Here is an 18,988-nt window from a genome sequence, read left to right on the forward strand (position 1 = left end):
CTTATATAACCCAACCCAACCTAATTAAAACAGTACCTGTATTGATTATCATCATAATTTGCATTTAGATCTATTAGTTCTGATACTTTGTAACACTTTCCCTACAGGGTTTTACTAAACCCTATTTAACCTAACCTAATTAAAACACAGTACCTGTATTGATTATCATTATAGTTTGCATTTGGATCTATTAATTCTGGAGATACTGAACCAAATTCTTGTGAATCCTAAGAATTAAAAATTAAATGAAATAGGATGAAAACATTCCTAAGAAGCGAAGACCAAATAAATCATAGATGGACAAACTAATAAATTCAGTTATGAAGCAGATTTTTAGATGTCATTTTAAAGGAAAGGGCGACACTAAAAAATCACATTACTGATGAAAAAAGTATTGATGTCTTATGAAGCATGACTGACAGACCAAGTAAATTACATACTAGATGCTCATCGGTATAGTTAATCTTAACGAAAAATTTCATCTGTTTGTCCTAAATAGCAGCAGAGATAATCAAATTTTCCTCATAGGGTTGATTTGTTTGTTCCTAACAAGGTAGTGTCAAAACGTGTCTGCAAATAATTCTAACCTACAAAAGGGATAATTTTGTTTATCATCATTAGGAATGTATATCAATTTATCGTCCATTGTCTTATCCTTGAAAAACCTGACAATACCAAAATGTATACCTTAGGATCCCCAGTAATATAGGTTCTGCTGGAGCTGCGGGTTGTTGGCACAGAGTTAGTCGTGGCCGCCGAATTGGTGTTAGCCGCCGTGGCCGCCAGCCTTGCCTGCATAGTGTGCACCATGTCGACCGGCAGCCGCCAGACAAAGATACAGCCGTCGCCGGAGACGGATATTAGATGCTTGCAGTCCGGGGTAAAGCCGAGCCCAGTTACTAACTCACTATGCCCTGAAAAAAAAACATTTTTGTGAAAATGTACACAAATTTACGGCTACCCCCATACAGGCCTCTAAGGAGGGGGTGGGGGAAACAAGACACTACCCTACTTATAATTTCAGTTTAAAAACAAAGATTAATAACAAAATAATTATTGGGGGGGCGGGGGGTTATTTTTTTCTAAGTTAGATTTCTCTTGGGAGGGTCACCCTTCCCCAAAATAGTTTTAAACCTTCCCAGGACACCTATAAGAATCTAAACCTGGTACAGATGGACACCTAACTGACATAGTAGCCATTAGTTCTCCAGTATGATAATCATATAGAGCCAAAGTTTTATCCGTACAACTAGTGGTGTAGTATATACCCCATGGATAGATAGATAGATATACAGATAGACATATAGATGGACACCTACCTGACATAGTAGCCATTAGTTCTCCAGTATGATAATCATATAGAGCCAAAGTTTTATCCGTACAACTAGTGGTGTAGTATATACCCCATGGATAGATAGATAGACATATAGATGGACACCTACCTGACATAATAGCCATTAGTTCTCCAGTATGATAATCATATAGAGCCAAGGTTTTATCCGTACAGATAGTGGTGCAGTATATACAACATGGATAGATAGATAGACATATAGATGGACACCTATCAGACATAGTAGCCATTAGTTCTCCAGTATGATAATCATATAGAGCCAAGGTTTTATCCGTACAGATAGTGGCGCAGTATATACCCCATGGATAGATAGATAGACATTTAGATGGACACCTACCTGACATAGTAGCCATTAGTTCTCCAGTATGATAATCATATAGAGCCAGAGTTTTATCTGTACAACTAGTAGCGCAGTATATACCGCTGCGGTCCAAAACAACCTAAAAATTAAGAGTTTAATTTTTATTATTTCTAGAAGATCGTTTTATCTGAGCTTTTTTGTTTTCAAACATTCCTACCAATCAAATATAAATTGCAAAACTCTATAATCCTTGTCAGAAAGTAACTTCAAACATGCTAATTTCATAAGCTTTTTTGCATTTATACAATTAGGTCTTAAAATAAAAGGAATTTATATTTGTTGATGTTGCTTTTATGGATATTGTAATTCTTTTTCGACTAGAACTGTTTCTTTTAATCAAAAAAAAAAGATTACCTTAATCAATGTTCCGTCTTCGCTAACTGATCCTTTGAAAGCTTTTGTCTGCTTAGCATGAGCCACACTGTATACTCGAATACTTCGGTCTTGACACGCTGTTAATATATGTTTCCCGCTCCTAGAAATAAAATTGCTTTTTGTGAGCCACACTCTATATTTAAATCTGCTAATAATAGGCAACGTCTTTTACTCTAATGTTTAAGTATTGACACGCTGTTAATATCATATGTGTTTCCCGCTCCTATAAATACAATTGATTTTTTGTGAGCCACGCTTTGAATTTAAATTAGCTATTAATAGGAAACACGTTTTTTACTCGAATACCTCGGTTTTGACATGCTGTCAATATATGTTTCCCACTCTTAGAAATAATTGTGATTTTTTTGTGCGCCTCACTTTATATTTATATCTGCTTTATTTCAGCATTAATTAAAATGTGTTTGCACTCTTAAAAATATTAGAGCTTTATTATAACTAATATAAACCTACTTAAAAGCCTAAAATGCCTTTGTTTTGACACAATATCAAAAAAAAAATTCAACTCTTAATCAAGTTGGTAACAAATTATTTAATATGCTATTTTGAATAGATTACCAAAATACACCATTTGAGGAAACTACCAAATGCATTAATAAAGTCAAAGTAACAATAATTAATTGACTCAAATACAGGATTTTAAATTCTCTACCCCCCCCCCCCCCTCCCTTTCTCGGGGTGTGGATAATTTTGGAAAATATACATCCCTGAAGGTAGGCTAAAAACTACTTACCTATCCAGTTCCATATCATACAGTGTTGTCTTTCCAACTATATGGTTTACTCGACTAAAGCTGAAAATAAAAAGAAATTTTAATATGAACATCGTAATACCTATCCTTTATTCTAAAACTATTTAATCATTAATTATTGTATAAACTCATATATAAAAGTAAAAGGTCGTATGTCTGTGCATGCAGCGACGGATCTTGCTAACCTCTTAACCGAAATAGTTTTCATTTAAAGCAAAGCTTGTTATTGATCCAGGGAAGATTTGTAACTATTTCTGGGTAAGATACCTCCTCCCTCCCAAGAGAAAATGCCCATAAATAAATCCCATACCCCCTACCAAAATATTTTTCTCACTTTTCTTCCTAAAACAAAAATTAAAAGTGGAGGGTCGACTCCCCCCCTTCTTCAAGTGCCCCCTACAGGCCTCTAGGGGCGTGTAGCTTATAGTAAAAAATATCACACTACCAACCTGACGCCGTTGTTGTCGATATTAACATCCCTGAAGATGATAGACTTGTCCGCTCCACATGAAACCATCTGGATGTTGGTTGGATCCTGCTAGCATAAATACATTTAATAAATATAGTACATCTAGATCTCAAATCAGTAAATTAGACCAATAAGAACACAGAGTAGGAACAAACCGACCACATAATGGGTTATAACATGTACAACCTTTGGTACGAAAAACGTTTGTATTGAAAAGTGCAAAACATCAAAAAATCTACCCAAAAAATCCCATTAAAATGTATTTATCTTTCCTTATCAGCTGGTAGGAATCTGACTGCTGTAATACTGGAGCTGTGATCGTCCAAGGTTGCCAGGAAGTTGTAGCTGCTGCCAGCGTTGAACAGGTGAATTAATCGATCCCTAAATAAAAAAAGGCTAAAGTTTGAAAAATGTTTTTTTTCGAACATTCGACTTTATGTTTGAACAGGGATCTTAAGGGATAAGTCAATGGACTTTAAATTAATGTGCACTAACGATAAACAAATTACTCAATTTGTATGTTTTAAATATGAATGGAAAAGGTAATACACTGACACACTTTATTGTTTGTCTGTAACATGATATCTCGCTAACCACTGAACCGATTGAGTTCTTCATTTTATGGAAGCTACGCAGAGGTGGTCCTTGGTGGTTTTAGACAATTTCATTTTTTTTCTATGGATGGTTTTAGACTATTTTTCTACAGATTCGAATACAGAGCCCCTTGATACTAAATAGTATTTATTAATTAGATATTTTTTTATATCAAATTGTCTTGGTATGTTAATTAAGATCCCTAAAACTGGTGGGGTACTGACCTGCTAGCACTGGCCAGGAAGTATGAGTTTGTTGCAGATGGCTGATGGTGGGAGGGAATCGAACTTTTGTACCCTGCACAAACAATAACAATATCGTTTTACTTTTATAAGTGTATAAATATACGGTATAGTCATTATTATACAACGGCTGTTGTTATGCTTTTCGTGACAGCCTTTGATCACTGATCAGTCCTTGTGAATTTCATTTAATATTTGAAACCGAAGTATTTTTTTAATTATTGCATTCTATTGTACATATAAAGTAGTAAGAGCTTTTTGTTTGTCCCGAAGGATCTCGCTAACCGCTGAACCGATATTGTTTTCCTTTCCAGTGAAGCTTCTTATAGGTCCTGGGAAGGTTTTAAACTATTTTTGGTGAGGATGTCTTCACCCCCTCCCCCCCAAAAAACATTTTTTTATTATTTTGAAACTTAAATTTAATATTGGATGAGGTCGTATATTCCCCCTCCTAACTTAAGTGCCCCTAGAGGCTTCTAGGGGGCGTAGCCGCTAGTTGTACATATAGAAAGATAATATATTTTGATTATATAATGATTTTACTTAAAGAAAAAGTGAAAATCAATCACGTAAATCCCGCCCCTTATTTTTAAAATAATTTGAAAATAAGGGAATAGTTGGGTTCTGTTTCTTAAAGGTAAACCGCCAATAAATTAAGTAAATTTACAGTATTGTTTTCCTGGAGGAAGTTGGCTGTACTCAAGACAAAGGACCTCTGCGTCGTGGGCCTCGATTTTGCACAGTTCATTCATCGTCTCTAGATCATGCACCCTAAATAGAAAGATAGATGGATTAGTTTGAAGGAAATATTAATAAAAAGATCAATTATGATGAATTCATTAGCTTGAAGTATTTCAATCGTCCTAAGAAATATCACTCCTAGAAAACAGCGATTATATTAAAATCTTTTCCCTTTTTAAAAAATTAAAACTTAAAGTTGAGGGTCGACTTTCCCACACCTTTCTTTTCTCCCTAGAGTCCTCTAGGGGCATATCCACTGATAATAAAGAATACAGAATATCCTTATAATATAGTAACAGGATGTTTGTGTGTTTGTATGTTTGTACCGAAGGATCTCGCTAACCGCTGAACCGATCGGGTTCTCCTTAACAGGGTAGCTTCTCATAGGTCCTGGGAAGGTTTATAACTATTTTCTCGGAGGGTGGGACACCCCCAACCCTTCCCCCCAATTTTTTTGTTTGAATTCTTTAAAATAAAATTTAAAATGAGGGGGGGGGGGGCACCCCCCCCCCCACCAAATTTTTTTTTCGCTCCCCCTAAATTTTTTTTTACTTTTTCTTTTAAAGTCTAAAATAAGAAATTGAATTATTAAATTCGACTCTCCCCTCCTCAAGTGCCCCTAGAGGCCTCTAGGGGCGTAGCCTCTAGTATAAAATAAGATACCTAATATTTCCAGCTCTATCCCCACTAGAACGGTTTCGTCCATCATACGGATTAATATATTATGGATATATACTCTATGAAATACAATACCTAATATTTCCAGCTCTATCCCCACTAGAAAGGTGTCGTCCATCATTCGGATTAACTCGAATACACCGCACACCGTTTCTCTGAAGAAAAAAACCATGTTCAAACTACTCGGATTCATTTTCATAAACAAAATTACCCCATCTGTAGATTAAAATTATTAGTTGAATGTTTGGATACTCTATATTCAACTAAAAATTCAATTGAAGTATCTAAAGTTTATAAGCCAACGAATAAGATAACGTAGTTATAAAACTTTGGGTAGGTACCAATTTACAGGTCAGTACCCTTGTCCTCCCACGAGTTGCACAAATTCTATACCTGATCATAAACTGTGGCCTCTTTTTCTCCAGCCAGACTGTTGTCTGCGTCCTGAAAGAGCAAAATTTTATTGATTCGAGTAAAATATAAAAAAACATGGGCAGTTTCCCTCAAAGTGTTTAATCGAGCACATAAACCCCTTCTTTAATTTTAAACAAATTGAAAATATGGGGATTTGGGACTTGGCAGTTTGATTATTTCTTTAGGCCAGGTTAGGCTGGGACATTTGGGTACTGGGTAGCCCTGCAGGTTTTAGGCACCAAAGGGATAAACCACATAGAATTAAACTTCAGTGCTCGATGGAAACTTTGAGGGAAATCACCAAATCATCATTCTTGATACAATCTAGCGCTGGATACTGAAGAAATTATGCTTTCTAAAACAATAGCAAGATTAATATATTAATTTGAACACAAAGGCCCTATTTTGTAATCACTTTTTGCAAACGCTTTTTTGCTTTTTTCTTTAAATAATTAAAATTACTTTTACCTTTATAAAAGCAAGGTTTGGGTCTATGTAGGATATCTTTAATAGTTCTTCACTGTATATATTTCTCCTAAAATATAAAGAGGAATATTAATACATTTATTACATTAGATGGTCACTCAAACGCAATAATCTGTCCTTAAAAGAAAATTTCTGGCAGGTTTTTCTATATTTCAATAGAGGTTGGTTAAATAAATATAGAGTTACAAAAAGACACACTTATAGATATATAAATAGGATAGACATACAGAAATATAATCTAATTTTCATAGGGGAAGGGGGTAAAATAATTTCTCTGAATCTCCCCTTAAATATCTCTGTCTCTGCAAGCTATAAACCGTGTTCCCAATCATGTTAAAATCCAGGTTCCAGACCCGGTTGGTAGATAGATAAATAGATATATAGTTAGATAGAAAGTAGTACCTGTAAACTGTATTCCCCATCATGTTAGAATCCAGATTCCACACCCTGATGGTATCGTCGCTGCCGCACGTGATGAAACTACCAGGCGGCAAGGCCGGTTTAGAACCGTCAGCTGGCGGCTGGTACATCTAAAAACAGAAAATAGCTTAAAACCGGACTTTAGAACAAGTTATCTCATTCGTTGTCCAATCTTTTCAACCATTAATTTTGTGGTGGGTTTTAGGCTATTTTCCAGTTCCCTGACTAAAGTCGAATACTATTACAGAGCTATGGCTCTACAATATCTTTAGAATAATGTTATTTACATGGAGGGTACATTTGACTTTAAAAACGAAACTTCATTTAACTAATGTATTAAAAACTTTAGTAACTTTTATTAGATTACTTTTTAACCTACAGAAGCGATAAATTTGTCTATCACCATTGAGGATGTACTTAAATTTATATTCCATTGTTATATATCCTTTATGATCCATGAATAAATACCCATCAAAGAAAGGCGTAAAAATGTGCGAAAAGAAAAAATTGGCAATGACCATATTAAAGTATTTGAAAAACTTGTTTTTATTTTGTACAGATTGTCAATGTTTTTGTTCAACTAATTACTTTTAAATTGAGGCAAACTTGTCATAAATAAAGTAAAAGGCATGCAGAGCAAAAAAAATACATTCTATACTATAAAGAAGTAAGTTTTTTTACTGATTTAGGAAATTGCTGGCCCTAATGGGTTGTGATTTTTATAGAAGCTTTTAGGCTATTTACCTAACCTCCATTGCCCTACCATATAGGCTAGAAGCGGTGCCACTGGTCTATAGTACATAGAACGATGATTGTTTCTCTGTCCGTTCCTTAAGCTATTATGGTTTCACTTACCCCAAAACCGATATCATATGGTTCTCCTTTACAGTAAAGCTTCTACAACTATTTTATAACTATTTTGGAATAGGGGAATTTTTTACTTTTCTTTATTAAAATTTAAAGAAATTGGGGGAATAGCCCCTTTCGTGGCAACGCCCATCAAGGGGCGATTCGTCGTATTTTTTAAATGGCTTTTTATAGGTTATTTTAGGTTATATTGGGTTAGGTGATTGCCCCAGAGAGTTAGGCAATTGGCCCTGCAGGGTTAGAGCCCCCTGTAGGAGCTAGAAATAGGAGAAAAGCTACTGTGAAAAATACGAAGAATCGCCCCTTAAGGTGCGTTACCACGAAAGGGACTATACCCGAAATTAGCAGTTTAAATTAGTTACTTGACCTTTCATTAAAATTCTAAGTCTATTTGTTTATTCCTTTATCTAGTCATGACAAAAAGACAAGCACTAGACAAAGATTTAGACAGACATTGACAGATACAATTATTCTGCCAGAAAAAGTACCCAAAGTTTTGTTAACTCGTTTGCTTAAAAACTTTGGGTACCTATATTTAATCCCAATTGTTTGCAAGGTTCAAACTAGCCGTGTCCAAACTTTTCAACAAATTAATTAAATCTTCAGTAAGGTATAATTTTGTTTATCATGATTGGGGAAATCTACGTAATTATCGTCCATGGTCTTATCCTTAGCAATATTGTCATCCTTGTTTTTTTTTTCTTTAGACATCTTGACTTAATCTTAAAGTTTAATATGTGTCGCAAAAACTTGAAAGTTATGTGGGCGTTCCATAATATTTATAACTTGATTTTTAATCTTTTTAACAACAAGAAAAGTTTTGACCATAAGGAGCGAAGTAATGATGAATAAATAAATGTGATCCTAAGGGATAAGACAATGCATGATAAATTGATGTACTTCTCATGATTATAATTAAAATTTTAAAATTACACCTCCCTTAGAACAATTTTTTTAAGCTAACATATAAAAAAACAGGGTTATAAAACTTTGGGTACCAGTGTAATTTACACTCAAATGTTCCTTCCCTCCCTGATATTCATAAAAAAATTTATAATTTGAAGAAAGATAATTGTATATCTATAAAGATTACTTTGGTACCCAAAGTTTTACAACTCGGTAATATCATTCGTTGGCCAAAAGCTTACTAACTTTGGGTACTTTAATTGAACTTTGTTTTCAAACTTTTAAATCAAATATTTTGATTTACAAAAGGTACATCAATTAATTAGCAATTGTCTTATCCCTTAAGATCCCTAATATATGGGACATATCAAACTTTTATTATGCCCATAACCAATAGGTAAAGTATCTAGTTCTATAATATCTAATATTGAAAGGTTTCATGTCGAATTATCAGTTCTTAACTTCTTATACAAAAACAGATATTATGTACAAAATACAATAGGATGTGTCTTTGTCTGTCCAATTTGCGTTTATACCTACCTAATAAATATTTTTTTTTTATTGGAGGGGGGGGGGGATGGGTTGACGATCTTATGGCATAAGACAATGTACGATAAATTAATGTTCAGTCCCTATTATGACAAAAAAAATTAGCCATTTTGTAGATAAAGACTTTTGAAGGAAAAGTTTGGACCAACAATTCAAAATTAACAACAGTTGGTTCAAATTTTAAAGACAAGGAATGAGAGAACGAGCCTTGGGTACCAGTATAATAAACAGTCAAATGTCCTCTCAATCCTTCTTGGGAATTTATGTTTGGACTCGCAAATTAAGAGATTTTGTCTATTTATTTTGTTATCATATGAATTAATCATTGTGTTGTCGGGACTATGTGGGATGTTCAAACATTTTTTTTGAAAACACGTTTTATATTCTATATCCTATACTAGAGGCATTTAGGTGCAAAAAAAGAAGGAGTACTCCTCACTTTTAATTTGAAAAAGAAAAAAATTAGTAAGTTGGAGTCATTTTTTCTATAAGTGATTTCTCTTTATCCTATTAGTATTTGCTTTCAGGTTAAAGCACAGAAACAAGTCAAATAATAAAATTGCAGACAACCAACCCTTTCATTGCACGACCTTTGTCTTTGAAGTCCTTACTGTTTTGGGCTACAGACATTCCCCATAATGTCACACATCTGACATCGCCACAGTATGTACACTTTTTTCTTTAGTTTTGACGCATATTGGGACAATATTAGAACCTATCACCTTGCTACCTGTTATGCTAAAGCCGCAGGTTTAAAAAAAATTACTAACCTCAAGTCCCCAGATGCAAGCTGAATGGTAGAGGAAGGAGTAGCTCTTGCCGACCTTCTTCACGTCCTTGACGTCCCAGATGTACAGAGAGTGGTCGTTGTACACCACGGACACACGACCGTTCTGCTCGTCGTAACTAATGGCACTGGCGTCGGGGTACATTGCATTCTACAATTATATTTAATTAGTTCAAAATTTAGTCGCTAGGTGCCACTTATTTTCTAAAATTTAATAAATGCTAGCCCACTATTTAGTCACTATGTGTCAGGGTACAATTTACCCGGTACAATGCATTAAAGAATAACGGTTCTATTAGTTTAAAATGTGGTCGCTAGGTGTCACTTATTTTCCATAATACAAATATGTTAGCTCAATACTTAATAATTAAGTGTATACATTGTTTAGTCCCAATAAATATTTGTATTTTAATCTAATATCAACTATTAGAATTTGTTTTTCCTTTCTCTGAATATAAATTTTGAATATCAGTCGATTTTAAGCTTTAGTTTACAATAATCAATATGATTAGAACCTAAAGATAAAGGATTAACAAATAAAAAGCCCCTACCTGTGGATGATTAGCCATGTGTGATATAGTGAGCCCGGCACTCACATCGACCCCGAGGTAGTGGGTTCGTGGTAACGTCGTTACAAACTGAAATTAAAATATATTAATCGATATATTATTAGGTACTTGGATGTTGCACCATATTTTCATGTACTCTGATAAAGTAGTTCTCGCAGCTGGCTAAAAAAATCTATCACCTTATGCCACCAAGTTTTCCAAATCCCGACCCCTCCTACTGTATAACGAACTAACCAATAAGCAAGTTTCATGTTAACAAGCTAAATTGACGATAAATTTTCACGTCAAATCATCCACGTATGATCTATATCCATTTTTAAAATATATCATAGAGTGATCAACACAGTTTAATTAAACATGTTATTTTTATTTGATAAGTCCAATACACAGTGTTTCATGTTAAAAACAATCTTCAGTTGGTTATAAATAAAAAGACATGATGCTTTAATGAGCATAAGTTTTATTAAAAACAAAATATGATTTTTTTCTACAGTGGAGGTAAGGAATGAGTGGGGGGTGGGTGATTTTGCATAATAAAAGGGAAAGGGTGTGAGGCATTTAAATTTTAGCATTTAACTATGACTAATGTTTGGTAAGTAAATCTTAATCCTTTGCCATAAGTACAGTACATAGTACATACATTCCCTAATTATAGAATAGCTTTGCTAGTAAAAAATTGTATATCTATTACAAAAAGAAGAAACCTTAATACATATGAAACTATAGTAAGTAAATCTTAATCCTTTACTAATTCCTTCACACTACTTAGCAAGACAGTGCAATTTATTTCATGTCTTTTCATTATTCATTCAATATTCAGGGATCTTAGGGGATAAGACAATGGATGATAAATGAAGGTACATCTCCGAAGATTGCACGTTCTGTAGATTCAAATGATGAGTAGAAAAGTTTGGATACAGTTGATAAAATTTAATGATACTAGCGGCTACGCCCCCTAGAGGCCTCTAGTGGCACTTTAAATATTTGGTGTTTTAACAAATAATAAGATACCTTGCAATGTTGCGATAGAGCGTCTATTAAATTGCTACGATACTTTGCAATGTTACGTAGGAGTCTCTATTCGAGAAAAAAAAATCGATTTATTGTAATTTCTCTTGGGAGGGTGGTGGTACCCTCCCCCAAAATAGTTATAAACCTTCCCGGGACCTATGAGAAACTACCCTGTTAAGAAGAGCCCGATCGGTTCAGCGGTTAGCGAGATCCTTTGGTACAAACACACAGACATACAGACACACAAACATCCTGTTACTTAAGTATAAGGATTACCCAATGTTTTAGAGCCGACAGTTAAGATAACAAGGTTATGAAAATTTGGATACCATACCATTGTAATAAACCAGGGAGGGAGGGGACATTAGTATATTTATTACAATAGTTCCCAAAGATTTATATTAACATTTTCTTATTTTTTGGCTTGACTCTTTGGGGACTTTTACAGAATTTTGATTGGTAGATTAATTTAGTTTAGTTTCAAAAAGTTTCAACCACTAATTGTAATCTACAGAAGGGGAAATTTTGTGTATCATAATTGGGAATGTTCATCAATTTATCGGTGATTGTATTATCCCTTTAGATTTTAGAACCCTGGTAATAAACAGTCCATTGTCCATTCCCTGCTGCAACCCTACAACTGACCTGTAACGTCTGTGGAGAAAAGCATCTTACAATTCCGTCTGCACATCCAATAAATATCAACTCCTCTCCCACGGATAAACAATTGGCACTGAAAATAAAACAAAAATATTAAATTCCAAAATTAATCATGTGCATCTTTGTTAGCTATAGGATATTAAGAATAGACATTATCTACTCTGGATACATACTATCAGTATCAGCCAATAGGAAAACAGTGGAGGAATCATCTGGCCATATAATTGGTTAGAAAGTGTACAGATTTAGGTATAAAAGATCTATTATTTTTCATTTCATTCGCATACTATGTTAGCTATAAATAATCACATTTCTTTGGATGAAGTTTTGCCTAATCCTAAGGGATTCCTAACTAGTAACCTAACCTGTAGGACTCCTAATTCAACAAAAGGCTATGCCTAACCCTACGGGATTCCTAATCATACAAATCTTTCTGCCTAACCATACCTTGTAGTTCTGAGCTCGACCCATTTGTAAAACAACCTTATATTTTTCACAAAGTCTAACCCAGTGGTATTTCTAGCCAAAATATAGCTATGCCTAACCCTACGGGGTCCTAACCCTACAAGTTGCTATACCTAACCATAACTTCTAATTCTGAGTTCGACCCATTTGTCAAACAACCTCCTGTTATCTTTAATCACTAAGGCTAACCCTGTGGGATTCCTAACCCAACTACTTGCTATGCCTAACTATACAAGATTCCTAATCGTACAAATCATTCTACCTAACCCTACCTTGTAGTTCTGAGCTCGACCCATTTGTCAAGCAATCTTCTGTTATTGAATTCACAAAGGAGTCCAGATTTTGTAATGGCATATGTAGAATCACCCTAAAATAAAAAAGAAGATTAATTCAATATATATTTTTTCTTTTTTTTTTATCTCAAAGCTTGTTCTATAAAGCTTATGTCAGGCCTTTAAACACCTTTTAATTACCAATTTTTAAATAGTTTTATTACAATTTTCAGAAAATTACTCTAATTGAGAGTCACAACCAGCAACGTATTTTAAAAATTAATTGGGTTACGTAATAGTCAACTTCGTTAGGGATAGTAACCCGTTGAGAGTGTGTACCCAGGTCAGGATCCCCTCATATGAGCTAGAGTAATTATTTATCGCATCGTATTATAGACAGCATTCCGCGGAGAGTAAAAGGTTAATTCCAGTTGTGATTAAAATTAGATTGAAATGAAATCCCCAATTTGACTATTATAAGGCTGCGCTGTAAATAACAAGAACAAGAGCTCACCATTTCACCGCGGCCACAGGCAACATCGCAGAAGTAGTTATTCCTCTGCTCCCCAAGTATGGCAGACCTAAATAGAATTAAAATTTTAATTTCAAATTAGCTTGAAATTATATTCTTGATTTAGTGTTCAAATTATTTTAAACTAAAAGATTCAATTTTAAAAAGTAAGGTCATGAAAATTTTTGAGAAAAAACGCGCAAACAAGATTTTGCTGGAAATGACTTATTGGGGATAAAAAATCTATTAAATCCTATAAGTAAAGTATCATACCTTCCCATAAGAGGTACAGGTTCCTTGTATTTACCAGATCCAGCTCTGCTATACTCTAGGTACCAGAATTTTATATGCCTAAATAAATATAGAAATAAGTATAGTAAGGTCAGGTTCCTTGTATTTACCAGATCCAGCTCTACTATACTCTAGGTACCAGAACTTTATATGCCTAAAATAATAATAAATAAGTACAGTAAGGTCAGGTTCCTTGTATTTACCAGATCCAGCTCTGATATACTCTAGGTACCAGAACTTTATATGCCTAAATAAATATATAAATAAGTATAATAAGGTCAGGTTCCTTGTATTTACCAGATCCAGCTCTACTATACTCTAGGTACCAGAACTTTATATGCCTAAATAAATATAGAAATAAGTATAGTAAGGTCAGGTTCCTTGTATTTACCAGATCCAGCTCTGCTATACTCTAGGTACCAGAACTTTATATGTCTAAATAAATATAGAAATAAGTATAGTAAGGTCAGGTTCCTTATATTTACCAGATCCAGTTCTGCTATACTCTTTATATTTATAATAAAGTTAAAAAAGGTGAAATATTCTTTACATGCTTCATTTAGTTTTGAATTTAGTTTTGTTTTCCTTATAAAAATGAGTCGTATCAAACGTACTTTTGAGAATAAATTAACACTGTATAATCAAAGATAGGAACATCCATTCTTAGGAACATTTGTATTTTATTCTTATTAACAAAGAGTAGTAAGTTTAGAAGGAGATATCAACGAAAAACACAAAAAAATCTTCAAAAATCCATGATAATTTAAAGCAACCATTATACTGGACATAAATAAGATATAAGTAATTAAACTACCAACCATGTCAGGTGCGTGACATTCGTAGTAGAACGGTGATACCCTCTGTAAGACCGAGTGACTTACGCACAAAACTCTTATTATAGAGTAGCTGCGCTACTGATGAAGTTGGTATGTCATTAATCATTTTTAAAAAGTTGTAAAATGATCAGATACTGTTCATAATAGGGATCTTAAGGGATAAGACACTGGCATACAACTCAAAATTATAATACACAAAATTTACCCTGCTGTAGAATAAAATTACACTGCTAGTATTGAAATAACCAATCAAAATTTAAGTCAAAACTGAAAGTATTTGAGTAGACGTAATTATAAAACTTTAGTCACCCTTGTAATTTACAGTCTAATGTACCCTCCCTCCCAGGTTCATATAGTATGGATTGCCTTTTTATTATGTTAATTATGGTTCATACAAGGAGAGGGATAAGTCATCTGGAGAAAAATGCAACCTCAAAGCTTAAAACTTCAAAAGCTAAAAGAACCTCTTTTACAATGTTCTATATTGTACTTCCCTGGAGCTACACTGTAATAGAGAACCATATCGGTTCAGCGGTTAGCGAGATGCTTCGCTACACTCGGACATAGAGAAAGACACGCTGACATACTGTTACACTTACACATAAAATCATTGCAATTCTTAATTAATTTGTATGGTGGAGAGGTTAGATGTTTTTAGCCTTATCCATATCCCTTGGTACACGCGTGATGCAAAAAAAAATGCAGTTCTAATTTTTAGCTGTTTATACAATGTCAAAAATGGAATAATATTAAATTGTAGCAACTCTATATTCTAGTCTTGTGTAGTCTCATCGGTTAGGCATTAAGGACGTCGTTCAATGACGTCAAAGCTTTTGTTTTCAGGGGGGTAAATTGATGGGTTTTAAAGGTTTAAGGGAGGTAATCTAATATATTTTTTAAAAATTTGTTGGGGTAAAATGAGGGGTTTGAAAGTTTGGGGGCGTTAACAACCCTTTACCTCCACCCTTGGACGTCAATGTACTGTACACGTTGCTTAGTTTAAACACACTTGTTAAGAACCTTAAACTAACAAAGAAGCTATAATAAATTCCCTTATAACACATGATATAACCTAGGATCTTAAGAGATAAGACAATGGACAGTAAACTGCTTAACATCATAAATGATGATAATCAAAATTACCCCTTCTGTAAATCAAAATAAGTTGAGAAGTTGACACTACAAGTTCGAACCAACCAAACAGGATTTAAAAAATGTATCTAAAAATTTCCAAGCCAACGAATAAAAAGAACGTATTTAGACAATTCAATTGCTAGAATATTCATTCCTTCAAACATGTAATTTTAAGCTGTTCTTAAGATTTAAATGGTTTAGATGAACACTGTTTGATATTCATTGCTGTGCAATTCATGTTTCAGCTATTTTCTAAGTAGAGTACATCAGCTAATGTCAAAACATTAAAACCTATAATGTTTAAAATGGGTTAGGTTTTCTTTCATAATATGAAATTTTTCCTTTTTGATCATACATTAATATGAAAAGGGCAATAAAGTCATCAAAATACTAAAGACGTTAAAAAGTACGATGCAATAGTCGTAATAAAAGGGTGGATGACTTGGTCCCGAAAGAGGTGCTACTTATCATCATCCATAGCTATGTTTACTAGGGTGGGTCGATTTTGGACATTTTTATCTGACCCCTAAGCGGGAACCTACACTTGATTTATATAAGTATAATAGAACTCTGGATGATTTGAAATTTACCTCAAGCATAAAAACCGTTGGCAACGACACATACAATTGTAAAGCTATTTGTGAATGGGAGTCCAAAATTTACCCGAAAGTTTACCAGACAAAGGTCTTATGCCAAAGGATTGGTTGTCTGTTAAAAGATTCTTTACTTGATACCTTGGATACTGTTCATACGAGGTAATTTACAAGGTAACTATAGTTAACCTTAAACCTTTGTATTTAAACAAGGATGACAACATCCATAGTGGCTAAATTATTAAAAATAAAAGTATAACTAGAAGATCTACGGACCAAGCAAGTAAGATAGATCAAATCTACAAGCAATAAAAACTGAGAAAAACATATTTACCCTTTCTAAATTTAATGTCCCAAATTGCATTTCAGACAAATAAGACTGATGGAAAAAATAGGTAAATGCTCATTATTGATAACCAAATGTATCTTTCCACCTCTAATAGCAACAGAGTAAATCATATTTTCTCCATCGGACAAACTGACGGACAGACAAAGTAAATTATAAAAACTTATTGCACATTTCTTGTGTTAAATAAAAATGGAATAATTATGAGCAATAAGAAATCATGTTATAAGAAAAGGATTTAAAAGTGGGCGGGTGGGTTACTTTTAGCCGTATAGCAAAACATTGAATGATTTTTAGAATATTATGTTTATACATACAAGCTAATAATGAGAAAACCATTATAGTTTGTCTGCATATAACCATATAGTGATTCTAAATCAAAATTTTCTGTGTGTTTATTTTGCAATTTTGTCCTAATTACATATGTATGTTTATCAAAAGGCTTCGCTATCATTGTATTTAGTGTACCGTACAAGTAAAAACACCGTGACATCGCCTCTTAAGGGGCGTAGCGTTTCGTCGTATTTCCACAGTAGATTTTAATAGATTATTTTAGGTTTGTTTAGGTGATTGCACCGCAGGATTTCAATTGGCCCCGCAGGGTTAGAGCCCTCCGCAAGGGCTAGAAATAGGAGAAAAGCTACTGTGAAAATACGACGAAACGCCCCTTAAGAGGCGATATCACGAAAGGGACTATACACACAAACTGTCCTATTGGCATAATTGTAGAAACGATCACAATACTTATCAGTTTAAGTTTTGCATATGTCTTACTTTAGACCTTTACTAGCAGGGTGGGAGGGGACATTAGGCGGCTTATTACACTAGTCCTCAAAATTGTTTAATAACGTTTTCTTATTCGTTGGCTCAACAACTTTGGGGACTTAAACTAAATTTTGGATGGTTGGTTTATTATGCTGTGTTTTAAATAGTTTCAACTGATAATAGTAATCTACAAAAGAGTAATTCTAGTTTTAATAATTGGGGATGTACATCAATTTATCGGCCATTGTCTTATCCTTTTAGATCCATGAGTTCAACTAATCAAGATTCTAGCCCCTAAGGAGTAATTAATAACATTTACCTAAAATAAATCAATCAAGAATATTTAACAAAAATACATCTTACACTCAAATAGCTTAGGATACAATAAAATAAAATGTGAGCCTTTCAAGAAAGCTTTATATTTGTGCCTTTGAAGATATTTTACATACAAAACAAACAACTTGACTAAAAAACAGACAAATAGACGGACAGAAGGACAAAACAAGTTTTTGAGCGGAAGCAGCTGAGAAAACCTTGGAAATCAAAACTTGATTATAGCCAGGGACAAGGGAATGGTATTCTAACAAACAACTCTGAAGGAAAATTTCCCCACAACCCTCTTCCCCTTTTCCTCCCCTTCTTATCCACCCCTCTTCAGTAACATGACAAAAACAAAATATACCACCAGATACTTAATAAGGTTTTGTGATTTTTGGTAGAATTGTTGGTTAGAATAGCTACCCCTGATTATAGCTTAATTGATAGACAGACGTACAATGTAGGTTAAAGACTGGATGTGCTCATTGCTTATAAATAACATACAGCAATTATATGAAGTAATAAGATTTTCGCCTGTTCGTTAAGATCTCGCCAACCACTGAACCAATTGTATTCGCCAAACCACGTGTAAGTAAAATAAACATACCCCTAAGTTCCTAAAATACTAAAAAGGGGCTATTAAACTTCCATTAAAGTTCACACTAATAAAAGAATAAGTTATCTGTTCTATAAATCTATTGGCTAAAAACTGAGTGGGTGATTATATGAGCAAAGTTTATAATAAATTCTAAACAAGGATGACAACACCCATAACAATAAAACCTTAGCTAAAATAAGAATTGGTTTAGTTTCTGCGCATTACGTTATCTTATTCGTTAGCTCAAAAATTTTAGGTGTTTTAATTGATTGGTTGGTTACAGAGTAGAAGTGTCCAAATTTTTTTAATCAATAATTTTATTATCAATGTGTAATTGTCTTATCCCTTCAGATTTCTGTAGCAATAAGTAAAAATCAATTTTCGAAAACATTTTATAACAACTCAATAACTGCTGAACCGATTAAGTTCTTTATTTTTGGAAGCTTCACATATGTCCCGGGTGAGTTTTAGGCCATTTTGATATTAAATCCCTTTGATGGATTTTGGCTATTTTTCTGCCCCCTACCTACCCTTTTTAACACAAAGCAACTAGATGATAGAGGCGCATCCTCTAGTTATGTTTACAATGCACCATATTTATCAATGTCCT

General features: G+C 33.8%; 1 protein-coding gene across 9 annotated transcripts in view; it reads right to left on the reverse strand.

The window, feature by feature from the left end:
- Window positions 1-18,988, reverse strand: part of LOC145321903 (uncharacterized) — a 131,267-nt gene that overhangs the window by 36,127 nt on the left and 76,152 nt on the right. For 8 of the 9 annotated variants that reach the window (XR_013880448.1, XM_080163553.1, XM_080163555.1 and 5 more), the window contains 19 exons: window positions 13,771-13,848; window positions 13,501-13,567; window positions 12,987-13,081; window positions 12,235-12,322; window positions 10,561-10,647; window positions 9,993-10,160; window positions 6,883-7,010; window positions 6,463-6,529; window positions 5,974-6,024; window positions 5,656-5,735; window positions 4,840-4,932; window positions 4,144-4,215; window positions 3,596-3,706; window positions 3,306-3,389; window positions 2,839-2,898; window positions 2,067-2,187; window positions 1,689-1,791; window positions 688-914; window positions 154-227 (listed from right to left, as the gene is read on the reverse strand). Coding sequence is in view for 8 of the 9 variants with exons in the window: in XM_080163553.1 (XP_080019679.1) it covers window positions 154-227; window positions 688-914; window positions 1,689-1,791; window positions 2,067-2,187; window positions 2,839-2,898; window positions 3,306-3,389; window positions 3,596-3,706; window positions 4,144-4,215; window positions 4,840-4,932; window positions 5,656-5,735; window positions 5,974-6,024; window positions 6,463-6,529; window positions 6,883-7,010; window positions 9,993-10,160; window positions 10,561-10,647; window positions 12,235-12,322; window positions 12,987-13,081; window positions 13,501-13,567; window positions 13,771-13,848 (1,854 nt within the window). In the remaining variant the exon portion in view is untranslated. Of the gene's footprint in view, window positions 1-153; window positions 228-687; window positions 915-1,688; window positions 1,792-2,066; window positions 2,188-2,838; window positions 2,899-3,305; window positions 3,390-3,595; window positions 3,707-4,143; window positions 4,216-4,838; window positions 4,933-5,655; window positions 5,736-5,973; window positions 6,025-6,462; window positions 6,530-6,882; window positions 7,011-9,992; window positions 10,161-10,560; window positions 10,648-12,234; window positions 12,323-12,986; window positions 13,082-13,500; window positions 13,568-13,770; window positions 13,849-18,988 lie in introns of all 9 variants that reach the window. The other variant, XM_080163551.1, reaches the window with a different exon arrangement.

Source organism: Acartia tonsa, chromosome 6 (assembly GCF_053477335.1).
Source record: "Acartia tonsa isolate MP-2025a chromosome 6, ASM5347733v1, whole genome shotgun sequence".
Taxonomy (NCBI): domain Eukaryota; kingdom Metazoa; phylum Arthropoda; class Copepoda; order Calanoida; family Acartiidae; genus Acartia; species Acartia tonsa.